At 37.8% G+C, this 14,156-nt stretch overlaps 1 protein-coding gene and 2 long non-coding RNA genes across 6 annotated transcripts in view; 2 read left to right on the top strand and 1 right to left on the bottom strand.

The window, feature by feature from the left end:
- The window catches only part of Cap-G (Chromosome associated protein G), a 29,793-nt gene that overhangs the window by 1,072 nt on the left and 14,565 nt on the right, over positions 1–14,156 (top strand). For 2 of the 3 annotated variants that reach the window (XM_069501116.1, XM_069501119.1), the window contains exons 2-13: positions 674–844; positions 2,131–2,256; positions 2,780–2,928; positions 3,390–3,549; positions 8,351–8,532; positions 9,534–9,728; positions 9,875–10,035; positions 10,497–10,684; positions 11,730–11,828; positions 12,027–12,101; positions 12,583–12,711; positions 13,604–13,717. In XM_069501116.1, coding sequence (XP_069357217.1) covers positions 674–844; positions 2,131–2,256; positions 2,780–2,928; positions 3,390–3,549; positions 8,351–8,532; positions 9,534–9,728; positions 9,875–10,035; positions 10,497–10,684; positions 11,730–11,828; positions 12,027–12,101; positions 12,583–12,711; positions 13,604–13,717 — 1,749 coding nt within the window. Of the gene's footprint in view, positions 1–673; positions 845–2,130; positions 2,257–2,779; positions 2,929–3,389; positions 3,550–8,350; positions 8,533–9,533; positions 9,729–9,874; positions 10,036–10,496; positions 10,689–11,729; positions 11,829–12,026; positions 12,102–12,582; positions 12,712–13,603; positions 13,718–14,156 lie in introns of all 3 variants that reach the window. The other variant, XM_069501117.1, reaches the window with a different exon arrangement.
- LOC138402763 (uncharacterized) lies at positions 4,829–6,567 on the top strand. Its single transcript, XR_011237095.1, has 3 exons — positions 4,829–5,250; positions 5,402–5,688; positions 5,820–6,567. It is a non-coding gene; the product is annotated as an uncharacterized lncRNA (long non-coding RNA).
- Positions 6,205–7,990, bottom strand: LOC138402762 (uncharacterized). 2 transcript variants are annotated; one of them, XR_011237094.1, is made up of 4 exons: positions 7,662–7,990; positions 7,328–7,553; positions 7,089–7,232; positions 6,205–6,775 (listed from the first exon to the last, which is right to left on the bottom strand). It is a non-coding gene; the product is annotated as an uncharacterized lncRNA (long non-coding RNA). The 2 variants fall into 2 exon arrangements; XR_011237093.1 differs by having other exon boundaries at positions 7,328–7,990.

Raw genomic sequence — 14,156 nt, 5'->3', positions numbered from 1 at the left:
CAAGTAGCAACCCGCCCCAGCTTCACATGGGTGCATAGATACTAATGTGATATCAGTGTTGTTATTTTGTTATATTTCAAAAGAATAAGACAGCATTTTCGATGACAGCTCTCAGTCAGCTTGATTTCTTCCTACACCTTGAACAATTATCGTCATATTTCAACAAATTAACACAAAACAATATTAAAATAAACTATACATATAAAACTTCCTCTTGAATCACTCCATCTATTGAGAAAAACCGCACTAAAATTCTATGCCTACTTTAAAAGGTCTAAGCGTACAAATAGTGACAGATGGCACAAAGCTACTTTGTTTCAAACTATGTAGAGAAACAAGATATTATTTAGCATTAAATAAAGCAAATTGATGGTAATGAAGATGCAGTAGTCATATTCACAGAACTGTTTTTGTTATATTTTCTGTTGTTTGTGGTATTTCTGAGGTTGCTTGCGTCCTGAAAATTGACATAGGCAATTTTTTATCCCGGAAAGTCACAGAGTTCCCATGGGATTTTTAAAACCTAAATCTATGCAGATGACATTGCCGGCATCACCTAGTCAGAAATAACATCACTTTTTCTTTCCAAAAGTTTCCTTTCCTTTGCCTAGTGTAGTAGTAGCTACTAGTAATATTCCTTTCTAATAAAGCAATTTAAATTTTTTCTTTTCAGCTTGATGAAGACACTTTTAGGGAAAGTTTTAGAAATGCTCTTCATTATTTATTCACCTTTGGAGACACAAGCGCAAATGTTGATCGAGTGGTCCAGTTTGTGTCCACTTTTTGCATTGCTCTCGATGATGAAGAGGAATTCCTTATGTTTATCTTTGACATTATTTTTGATGTGAGTATCCAATTTATTGTTTTACTAATTTGTATGGATAAGTACATACATAAGTAAACTTACTGTAGTAAGTAATTTTAAATTTTTACTCTACTCATAAATGTTTGTATGGTCTTGCATTGTTCATCCGATTGAGTTGAAACTTTGTACAGTGTGTACCTATCTACCCAGATAAGATAAAGATTTATTTATTTACTAGCTGATTCCTGCGACTTCGTCCGCGTGGATTTACGTTTTTTAAAATCCCGCTCTCTTTGATTTTTCGGGATTGTTGTCGTTGCTTGGTACCTACAATATGAATTCACTATGAACACTTCCTGAATCTTGATAACCCATGCGGGCAGTAACCCTGCAGCATCAGGATTAAGGAGTTGAATCCAGATTTTTTTATGTGACCACGACGTAAACTTTTTTTGTTGATTTAAAAAAAAAAATTGCAAATCAGTCCAGAAACCTCGAAAAAATCGATGTAGAAAAAAGAACCACCTCCTTTTTGACAGTCGGTTAAAAATCGATGACCTTGAAATATTTACGGAACAATCTTTAAAATATCCCCTTTCTAACAAAAAAAGAATGAATGAAATCGGACTACGCGTTAATTACAACTCAGTATACATTTTAACTTTCGTCCCCTCTCCTACGGGAACCATGCTGAATTTCGGGATAAAAAGTATCCTATATTCTTCCTCATAGTATGACCTCAAATCGTACCAAGTTTCATTGGAATCCATTCAGTAGTTTCAGCGTGATGAGCGGCCGTGATACAGATAGACAGACAGACAGACAGACAGACAGACAAAAATGAAAAAAATTACAGTTTTGGGTTCAGTATCGATTATAGAGTGCCCTCGAAAAAAAAATTTCAAAATATCTTCAATGTACAGAATTTGACCTGTTACAGTTTTATTATAAGTATTGATTATTTTTATATACAAGACTAGCTTATCCCTGTAACTTTGTCTGCATGGACTACACAAATTTCAAACCCCTAATTTACCTCCTTAGGGGTTGAATTTTCAAAAATCCTTTCTTAGCAAGACATCGACATCATAATAGCTATCTGCATGCCAAATTTCACCCGATCTGTCCAGTAGTTTGAGCTGTGTGTTGATAGGTCAGTCAGCTTTTCATTTTATTTATATAGATTGTTACCCTAAGGTGTCCATTACAGCGGAATAGAGATATTTTCAGCACACCAATCAGATTATTTATAGCTATATGGTATGCTAAACACATCTTTGCTTTGCTAGTTATCAGGTAAACACATTCAAAATGTTCTGTTTCAGTGTCAGTGTGTCTCTGGCCAGTCAGTTAGATACAGAGCAAGTCAGTTGCTGGCATCTGTGCTTTCCGCTCTGGGTGATGATGCCTCGCTGGATGATGACTTGTGTGATAAACTTCTTAGGTCACAGGTATGTCGTTCATTTTAAAAATATCTTACTTAGTTATACTAACGAAGTTATAAGCTTTTTGTATTGAGTCGTTGTCCAGCAAAAACATGGTCACCCCAAGCAAGCGTCTGTGAGCGAACGAGATGGCTGGCGTCGATCGTGCGCGCTCCCGCTCGCGCGGCTCGAACCAGCTGGTGCATGCGGTCATTCAACTAGGTGTTCAAACTTGCAGGATTTTAAAGTATTGATTGCAATCGATTCTGTTACTGATTCTGAACACACTACTTTCAGGTTTTACGTATACTAAAATTAACGTTGTATATCGAATAAATAATAACAATAATTAAATATCTCTTGCGTGGTGAATGAAAGCATCGTAAAATACCTACATGTCTGAGTCTCCATAATGCTCTCTAATGTGGTGTGAAGTTGCCCAATCTGCACTTGGCCAGCTCTGTGGACTATAACCTTTTCATTCTGAGAGAAGACCGGTGCTCAGTAATGGGCCAGTGATGGATTAAGATGATGACGATGGATTGTTTAGATGGACCGTCTTCAAGACACGCGCGGCGCGGTGCGATGTCGCGCAGCGCTCGCTCTGCAAAGACTGCAAAACCCCATGGAGCCCGACGATGAAGTTACCAGAGCTTATCTCTTCCATATGAGCTGTGATCCCAGTTCTTCTGTTAGAAGGTAAATTATTCAGATCTTTTACACTTATACTAGAATGAAAAAAAAAGTGGTGACAGCCTAGTGGTTAACACGTCCGCCCCCTATTCGAGAGGAAGCAATTACCTAAATGTCATGTCACTTGCTTTAACGGTGAAGGAAAACATCCTGAGGAAATTTGCATGCCTGAAAGTTCTCCATAATGTTCTCAAAGGTGTGCCAATCCCTTCTCATTCTGAGAGGAGACTTGTGCTCTGTAGTGAGCTGGCGATGGGTTGAGCATGATGATAATGATGATATTAGATATGAAGATGATGATGACTTCAATTAGGTAAGTCGCATGGAGCATCGGATTGACGCGATTGTTTGCATGGGTATAAAACCTGGACTTTTACCCTGAAAAAGATTTCCCACAAGATTCTTAAAAAGTCTAAATCATCCCCATGCAACCGCATACTATCGCCAATAGCTACTTTTATTTCCAGGGCAATATTAATGTCGATAGCCAAAAACTTGCGCAACGTGCCATTTGTTCTGCAGCGACTCTGCGATGTTGACGAGGCGGTGAGGCGCGCCGCCTTCCTCTACATAACCGCCATTAACGTCACCCAAATGAAAGTGAGGCAACGTGTGCTTGTACTGAAGGTATGTATATTATTATACTTACTATACTCTATCCACGGAGAGAAGTTAGTATAGGGCTCCCTCTGTTACATAATTTCATACAAATGATAAAGACAAAAAAGTCAGTCAAGTCTCAAGAAAACATAGCCTATGTTTGTGATTGGTAGGTCACTCAAAATGGTTATTACCCACTGACTTTTTTGTTTTTGTCATTAGTATGGAAATACTAACTTCTCTTTGTAGTTAGAGTTACCTATAGCGAACCCACCCCCACTTTGTTCGGCTCGAATGTCTTCTTTTCTTGAAATCTTCTCACGGGAAGATTTCTTGAACTACTATACTATTGGATAACTTGAAAACGGACGGGACGGTACGTTCTAGCTATCCAATCGTAGTTCAAGAAATCCTCTCGTCCCGTCCCGTGCACGTTACGTATGACTTGACCTTAAGTGTGGCTCCATGTCTATATGCAACTTCTCAAGTTTCTATCCTTTTGAACAAGGACAGCATTACTTTTAATCCATACTAATATTATAAACGCGAAAGTGTGTCTGTCTGTCTGCTAGCTTTTCACGGCCCATCCGTTCAACCGATTTTGATAAAATTTGGTACAGAGATAGCTTGCATCCCGGGGAAGGACATAGGCTACTTTTTATCCTAGAAATTCAAAGAGTTCCCACGGGATTTAAAAAAACCTAAATCCACGCGGACGAAGTCACGGGCATCATCTATTTACTTTTAGTTCAACCACCGAAATACCATTTGCTACTACACTTAAGGTGACGCAGGACGCTCGACCGAAATTGGCAGCGCACGTGGGTAACATGTTTGCTTTTCACTTGACATTGTATGAGAAAGTTGAGAGGCACAATGATTTTCACTGAAATCAAGCGCGCGAAAAGGGTTCAGGAAAAGTATTTTTGAGAAAAAACTGCTGAATTTATGTTTACAAAGTAAAATTATTTCAACTAATAAATAAATAAACTACGTCTAATGATAAATTGTTTTAGAATTTTCATATCCCTAATCTTATTTATTTACGCCCAAAGTTGTCATTAATTTAGTGTTAAAATAGGAATCTTTTGAGCCTCGTTACTTTGAAATCAATATTTTTTTCAATGTTTTATATATCAATAAACCTAGATAATGACGAGAGAAATCGATATAAGTCTTAGTTTTGTGCGTACAATATCGAATATTGTTGTAATTTCCCTCCTACGTTTGTATGAAGACAGCACCGAACTGAGTCACCTTAACACAGCTGAACGTAAACAAGCACAGTCACAGTCTATGGGCCGGTTGTTTCAACCAATTTTGACGGACACGTAACATTTAAATATGGCGCTAACGAACGTTAATCAAAAAAAGCGTTGCTTCACCATTTGCTTGCGCTAACGATCGTTAAAAAGTTACGTTTACGTTAACCAGTGCTGGAGCCATTGGTGATCGTCAAATCAGTTCGTAACTTCGTACTGTACTTCATACAAGCGGCTTATTTTCTATTAATTTATAAACTATGGAATCTTTATTCAATACTTTCAATGGTAGTTTTTTCGAAAATGAAAGAGAAGTACTAAGAAAGAAAAAAGTTTTTAAAAAGCGAATTTTCAATTATGAATTATTCGAAGAAGATGAATTTATAGATAGATTCCGAGTTTCGAAGGAAGTTGCAATATTCATAACGAATTTAATAGAAAGTGAAATAAAAAGAGATACGGATAAGTAAGTTAATTTTTGTAAACTTATACCTAACCTATTCTGTTGTATTGTATAGGTACTTACCTACCAGCTTGTAATTTCTTTATTCCTTTCAAATCACGATATAACCTACCTACCTAAGGTACCTATCTACTACATTTTAACATTGTTTCAGAAATCGCGCAGTAAAACCAATAGATCAGGTCCTTGTTACCCTCCAATATTATGCCTCAGGATCCTTTATGAGATGTGTTGGTGATATGGCTGGGCTTCATAAAACGACAGTGTGTAGAATAATACATAGAGTAACACTTGCTATTGCAAAATTACGCCCCCAGTACATATATATGCCAAGGACTGAACAAGAAATGCAAAACGTTGTTACAAAGTTTTATAACATAGCCAGCTTTCCGAAAGTAATAGGTGCCATTGATTGCACCCACATAAATATTTTATCTCCAGGTTAGTAACATGGTACTCATACCTGCCTTTCATGTTCTCTACATTTTCATTAGGTACTTATACTATTTTAAAAATTCATAACTTTCCATTGACTTTAATTACCTACCTAATATAAAATTTATTCAATTTAGGTGGTGATAATGCTGAAGACTTTAGAAACAGGAAGGGCGTATTCTCCTTTAATGTTCAAGTCATTGGAGATGCGGAGTTATGTATAAGGAATATAGTTGCAAGATGGCCAGGATCCGCACATGATAGCCATATATTCAATAGTTCCAATATTAAATATAGAATTGAGTCCGGGGAGTTCAATGGGCTGTGACTTCTCGGAGATTCGGGTTATGCTTTAAAACCATACCTGCTATGAATTATATAATTATATTTTGCAGGTTTATAACTTTACCTATGGATGTGAAATATGGTGATGGACTAATATCATGGACCTATACTAACATTCAGTATTTTTAGTATATAGGTTTCTTACTAATTGCATTCTTTTGGTGGACAAATAACCAATTTGACAAAAATAATAAGCATTTATTAACTGAATTACACTTAAGTACTTACAATATTCATTTTAACTACTGAAATATTAAAAAAAACATTTTTAAATTAAAACTAAAGTAAACACAATAATTTTTACTTAATTAAATACTTAATTAAACACACAAATTGTTTTATTTTATCATTTTACTTTCTTTTCTTATAGAATCACTTCACTGTCATGACCCCGGAATCAAAACTAGGGTACTTTCCATAAACCTAGTATCATGAATTTTGGCAGAATAGCAATGTCTTATAGCACAAGTACCTAAAGGGAAAATCTAGTGCTATCCTTTTCAGCATGGATAGCAATATACTAGCTGATACCCGCGACTTCGACCGCGTGGGTTTAGATTTTTTAAAATCCTTCACCTTTCTACTGACGTATTGCAAGGCATCGCCAAGGTCTGCACCTGTACCTACGTAGTCGAAATTCCACGGATACGTATGAAGCGATTTTCCTCTTCCTTTCCTTTCCTTTCCTTTTTATTTCCTTATTTAATATTGAAACTTCAGGTATATCTTCAGTTTTTTGGACACCAATCTGTAAATAGTAAATAGAAACAAATTATATTTTAGTATCCTTTATACACCAGTATCTATAATTTTTATAAGAATTAATTTTTGCCTGCATCATCTTTCACTGCTTTTAGGTTTCTAATATCTCTAGTTTTGCCCAGATAAAAGTACTTATCTTATTTTCTGTGATGTAAGTTATCTCTAAAGTGAAAATAGTCAAAATCAATCTTGCAAATGAGCAGTGAAAAGAGAAATAATCACATACAACATCAGGTATTTATAGTGTTAGTAAGGATTATAAGTTTTTATAAAAGAGCAGTGAAATAGAATTTCCTTACTTGAGAATCATCATCAATTGTGCTAGCCAGCCCATCCATTGATACTGGCATAACTGACCTTAGCCAGTCTGTGTCTGCATCAGCAGGAGGTGGAGGCGGACCACCCCCTGTTTTAAACCTCTCTTGCCTCTGTTTGCTTGCATCCTAAAAATCAATACATAAAGTAAATATGCTATAAAGTACCTACAATATAAAATGTCTGATCTTGTCTTGTTTACAACAGGTTTAAGACAACATACTTTACGAGCATTCCGCTTCATATTATCAAATTTAGCTTGGAGCTGTTTAAGGGTTCGTGGGTTCTCTGACAGGGCATTAAACTCCGCATGTATGGCGTTCCATGCCTTCTTTTTTTGCACATTGTTACAATTATCTGTTTTTTTGTTGAACAATACAGCTTGGTATTTATCTATCAAGTTCTTGAACCGCGCCTTCTCTTCTTTTGAAAAGTTTAATGAACGTTCTCTGAAAGTAATTGAGTCACGTAAATTCATGTCACTTTCAACTATCTCTCAATGAAATATACTTTGTACATATACAATTGATGCAATATTATACCAAATAATAACTTACTTTGGTGAAAAAGTCTCAATTTTTTCGAAAAACACAAAAATTAATAAATACCGCGAATTAAATAACCCTTATCAAAGTTGTCAAACTTGACAGAATCGGTGACAGAATGCTCGAATGACATTGTTTTCATCAATGTTGCTACTACTAAAAATATTCCCCATAAGACATTAGGCCAAACTAGGCTTTCGCTTACAGGCAACCCGAATAACAATGACGAACTGTTTTTTTTACAATGAAGCAACGCTCCAAAATTAACAGATGTTAAAGTTCGTCTGTAACTGTTAAATTTTAACGAACGTATCTTACGAAGACCAATGGTTTGAAACAACCGGCCCTATATTAGACTCAACACTGCCTGTCAAACAACTAGAACATGACGTGATTGGCCGATAAGTCGGCCCTTGCTGCCCGCATTCGCCAACTTCCCCTACGCCAATATTAGCTCAAAATCCGTACTAATATTATAAATGCGAAAGTGTGTCTGTCTGTCTGTCTGCTAGCCTTTCACAGCCCATCCGTTCAACCGATTTTGACGAAACTTGGTACAGCGATAGCTTGCATCCCGGAGAAGGACATAGGCTACTTTTTATCCCGGGAAATCAAAGAGTTCCCACGGGATTTTTAAAAACCTAAATCCACGCGGACGAAGTCGCGGGCATCCTCTAGTATTACATAACTTTTTAATCTAGGTGGGTTTGACTGAACGCAGTCCACGCGTCAGACGTGTAGTAGAAGAGATACTGATACCTGGCTGGCTCAGCTCATTCCAGGGCAACATAATAGAGCTACTCAAAGCCATCCGCTTGGATAACACTCAAGATGCCAAGGATTCCCAGTACGTCGCGGGGAAGCTTTTGGAGTCACTTTTTAAGTAAGTTGCCTAAGTGCTTATCACATCCTATCACAGTTTAAGAAAGAAAAACCGGCCAAGTGCGAGTCAGACTCTCGCAATGAGGGTTCCGTACTACAGTCGTATTTTTTCGACATTTTGCACGATAATTCAAAAACTATGATGCATAAAAAAAATAAAAATCTGTTTTAGAATGTACAGGTGAAGACCTTTTATATGATACCCCACTTGATATAGTCACTCACTTCGAAAGTTGAAAATACGAATTATTAGTTCATGACCACAATTTAATTTTTTTTGTGTGATCTAACCCTAAATTCGCGGTTTTCAGATTTTTCCCCAAATGTCAGCTAAAAGGTCTACCTACCTGCCAAATTTCATGATTCTAGGTCAACGGGAAGCACCCTGTAGGTTTCTTGACAGACAGACAGACAACAAAGTGATCCTATAAGGGTTCCGTTTTTCCTTTTGAGGCACGGAACCCTAAAAAGATATATTTGTTTTTGTTATAAAATCGAATGACAAATCAATGGAAATAGTATTAAAGGAACACTTTCAGGGTAAGCCGGCATTGCAAAATTTTATTGCGCGATTTTTCTTCATTTTTATTTTTTTCATGCGAAAATATTGTAATATGCCAATATTGAGAAATTCTCACAAGACCATAGGCCACAGCTCCATATTTCACGAGTTTGTACATCCAGCCATTAAGTTAGACATCTTTGTTAATAAACTAAATAGCGAGCAAACGAGCCGGCGGGTCACCTGGTGTTAGGTGATTACCGCCGCCCATGAACATTTTCTTTACCAGAGGAATCGCCAATACATTGCCGGATTTTCAGGAGTCCATCCGATGATATTTTGTTGCATTAGAAATTCTGTAACATATTATGTCCAAATGTTTCTGCTAAATAAAGCCAGCATGTTCTATCCTACAAATCACCATACTAGGCTATCCATCCTACCAATTTTATTGAATTAAACCGAATTAGCACCGATGCAAATATGTAGTGTATTTGCAGACGTCTTCCAATCTCCGAGCTTTTGGAGTGGCTCCCAACTGAAAAGTCGCATCGTTTAATACCAGCTGAGAAGCTGAATAAGGAGACTGCTTGGTACTGGCGCCATCTAGCGGAGCATTTACAGAAGATTGATGACGATGAGACTCTGGAGACAGTTTTGCCTGATCTGGTAGTGCTTACGGGATATATACGAGCGTATGTACATCTACTTTTTTATAGAACCACCAATATTGATTGTTTAAAAATTTTGATCTTAAGCTTAACCTTAAAGAGTTCGCTTTTAGGAGTTCATTTGTTCAAAATTATGCAAGCTGTTTATTTGATGTTGTATTTACTAACAGGATAATCGAGTCCCCGTGTTCGTCTGAGACGGAAAACCCAGCGATGTTCAGCACCCGTCAGTATGTCCTACACGAGCTGGGCAGTATGTTGCACGTGTACGACGCCAGCGACCCCGCCGGCCGCGCGGCGCTCAAAGATCTGATCACTGATACGCTCACCGGTAATGTATAACCATTAACACACTATCTACCTGAAAGGGAAAACCCAGCGATTTTCAGCACCCGTCAGTATGTCTTACACGAGCTGGGCAGTATGTTGCACGTGTAAGACGCGTGGTACACACTCATACGAAGCGTTCTGCCACCTCGTTTCTTGCTAGAATGAGACATCCTCTTCCGCCCTGGTTTCTCTTTTCCCCGGTAGCTTTGTTGTACTTTCAAAAGAAATGACGTGAATAGGCATTTTCTAGGCAAGCGCGCTCCATCTTTGCATTCATTACTTGATATTTGGTGTGCCTGTAGTCAAGTGCAATCTTATATTAACAAAAAATCACCCTTACACCCCTCGAGAGGCGTTAAAGAGAGCATGGACCTTAAATAAAATTTTGAATTAATTATAAGTTAAAACCCCGATTTATTGTAATATGCAACATTTACTCACCTAATATTCCACGTTGTGTAGGCGACTACGGGCCACTAAGCGCGGACGTTATACGCGCATTCGTAGCGGCCCTGGAGATGGTCGTACCAGACATAACTCCGCGTATAGATATCATATGCGGCATAGTGTCTGCCTTGCGCGAGCCGCCCGAAGCTGAGGAGCCTGTAGCGCCGCCGCCGATTGTGGACACTGCGGAAATGAAAATGCAGGCAAGTCTGGGACGTATTAGTGTACAGTACGCAGCCGAAAGTAATGTACATCGACCTTTAGAAGGAGATAGCAGATTTGTAGAGCGTTGTCTCCGACAGTCGTTGAGACCGACAAAACGTCATATAGGTATGACTGACAGAGACAACGCTCTACAAAGCCGAAATGTCATCCTAAAGGCCGATGTACATTACTTTTTGCCGCGTACTGTACGACGCTGGACTGACGACTTTAGTGGGAAGTGTGACGAAGGCAGAGGACTGTGTGTGGTAGCGCGGTCTTGGGGAAGGCCAGGTCCAGCAGTGGACGCAAATAGGCAGATTGATTGATTGATTAGGACGTATATCGATGAAAAAAACAATAACCGGTAATGCCAAAAACATCACCTAAAATGAGCTACTTTTGACTTTGGCCATAGTAATAAGAAGTGTTCATTAACTGTAACTAGTAATTCGTCCCGAACTAAAAGCTCCTGTCCTATAGATTCATCGCAAATATCTATTAAACTATTGAAAACATAACTACATTTGATAAAAATAATGATGATGATGATGGGAATAATAATTAATTACGTAAACTTAATACTAAAGTCACGGAGGTTCCAAACGCGCCTAGGTTTGAGAAGAGTCCACAACAAACTAAGCTGCACGTTGTACCATACAGATTTTTCTGTTTTGGCGGATTATAACGAATTAAGCTTGATATTTCCTTGTGAACTTATTTATTGACTAATAGAGGACATTTTACATTGGCACCGATTCCGTTGTCTTTCTCTGAACTAAATTTAGAGCAATCTGCATCCTTTTCTTTTTAACAATGCTAAAAAGGGACAGAATATGAACTTTACATTTAAATACTTTAAATTTTAGTGCACGCTACAAATTTAAACAGTAGGCTCCAGACTGTGCGCTAAAATCACGGGTTTTACCATCTATAAATTAAATTTAAAACTGTCAAACTGCGTCAGTCCTTTTCATATTACATTAGTAAGAAGAGTATGTGAATACTCTAAAATTAGGTTGTGCTCAGAATCAGTACCATTTTCAGAGAGCAAGATTACGCGTATCCTTGAATGTAGCGCAAGAAGCGCAAGAGGAAGCAGTTAGAGCTGAAAACTACACACTTGCATCTGAATGTAAAGCTAAGGTGAGTAATATAACACAATTTTTCTTTACATTTTTTGTATACCTAATAATCAAAATGTTTTTTAAGGATCCATACCTCAAAAAGAAAAAAGTAACCCTTATAGACTCACTTTGTTGTCTGTCTGTAACTGTGGGTTTCACAAATTACAATGTTTAATTGATTTGATAGACAAATAAAAAAGCCAAACTTTTTTTCCAGGTAGCAGATATACAAAGAAAAATTGAAGAGCTTACTATTCAGAGTCAGCCACCCCCGCCGCAGCAACCTATGCCGGTAAATATTTATAATAAACGTAAGCTGCGCAGGAAATATTGTACATGAACCTTTAGAAAGAGATTTTGGCTTCGTAGAGCGTTGTCTCTGCCACTCATACCTATGTAACGTTTCGTCGGTTTCAACGACAGAAACAACGCTCTACGAAACCGCTATCTCTTTCTAAATGTCGATGTACAATATTTCCTGCTGGGTACTGTATTTAACCTCTATATTAGAGGAATTTTCCGAAAAAACGTTCCAACCCACGCAGTGAAGTCAAAATTAAGGTATCGATAGAGTATTTACTTTGCGATGCGACATGTTATTTTACCGTAATCATCCATAATAACCAGTTGGTTATCAGTTTGTGTATATAATCTCAATTTTGACTTAATTTTGAATTGGAACGTTTTTTCAGAAAATACATTAATTAATCTAAGAAAATATTTCTGAAGCCTCTTCAAAGTTATGTACTGGATTTGTTTTTTTTTTTGTTCAGACTATCAGAGAGAAACAATGTGACCCGGACACCCTCAACAAATGTCTCATAATACTAAACTGCGCCTTGGACACTCCACAACTGAAAACTATTACACCGATGCTGCAGTTGACGTTTAATGAACTTGAGGTTTGTATTTCTAATCGAAATGTACTAGAATCACTTCCCCTATTATGAATGCGAAAGTGCAGTTGATTGTAGGTTGGTCCGTCAATCACATCGTAATGGATTGACGTGATTTTTTGCATGGATAGTAAAAAGACACGAAGAATAACTAAAAGTGATTACGCACTCATCCGATCCGAGTACGGAAAATACGGATATAAAAAACTCAAACCGAACTCGGATATTACCTACGCACTATCTCTGATTCCAATCCAAACTATTCAGTGGACTTTGACATATCTACGTCATACGTCCGATTTGAATCCAAGGCACGTCCGAGATATTCTCACGAATGACGGAAAGAACTCGGATGATGGAAGTCGGAGTTAGTGCGTAAACTACCATACGAATAGTTCTATGACTACTATGGGACGTATTTTCACGGATTCGGATCGGATGCAGTGCGTGATTGCCCTTGACTACTTTTTATCCCGACAAAATGAAGAATTCCTATGGGATTTTTAAATACCTTACCTAACAAATTTGGTACAGAGATAGCTTACATCCCGGGGAAGGACACTTTCTTGGAAAATCGAAAGAGTTCTCACGGGATTTTTAAAACCTAAATCGACGCAGACGAAGTCGCGGGCATCATCTAGAAGTATCTAATATAAATAAAAACAGATTGACACGCACGTCGAGATGGCAATCGGGGAGGGAACGCTCCGCACACCCGTACAGCCCTCGCGCTAACCCGGTACGGGCGAGCGCGGGTGACGTGCGGGTGTAAACCCCCCTCCTTCTACCCCGATTGCCATCTCGACCATTAATTGGACCATTCAAAAGCATAACAGTTTATTTGAATAATTTTTTTTTTCTTTTTCTATATTTTTGTTTCAATTAATTTTTAATGCAGGTGGAAATATTCCAAAATGTGCATATTCGAGATAATGCGCTCGAAACCGTAGCAATGTTTGGGGTGCTGGATAAGGAGTTTGCTATAGATCACAAAGCGTTCTTTTTTACAAATGTAAGTATTATCGCAGACAATTTTATTGTAGGTGCATATGTCATGTGAATAACAAATTTTTCAGTCCGCCCTAGAGCAGGATCTAACCCTGAGATCTATAGAGCGTACTTTAACTTTGCTCAGACTTATGATTGAGTTAAAACAAGACAGATTTATGTGAGAGATATAGCTTTGTCTTGTTTTAACTCTGTTTTAAGTCTAAGCTAAGTCAGAGTGCGCTCTATAGATCTCACTCTCAGACCTCATGTCTTTTAAGTTCGCACCCATTGGCAAAGAGAAAGTTTTCGCAAAGATAAAGCGTATTTCACTTATTTCTTTTTGCAAATCGGCTGATATTACTATTTGTTGTTTAACTACAAGATAAGACAGACAAAGCAGTTTTTGAGAAAATCCTGGGACAAAAAAGGTCTAAAAACTACCGTAAGTCATCATTAGGATG

The sequence above is a fragment of the Maniola hyperantus genome, chromosome 9 (genome assembly GCF_902806685.2).
Source record: "Maniola hyperantus chromosome 9, iAphHyp1.2, whole genome shotgun sequence".
Lineage (NCBI taxonomy): Eukaryota > Metazoa > Arthropoda > Insecta > Lepidoptera > Nymphalidae > Maniola > Maniola hyperantus.
The sequence above is the reverse complement of the archived record's forward strand: the minus strand, read 5'-3'. Positions and strand labels throughout refer to the sequence as shown.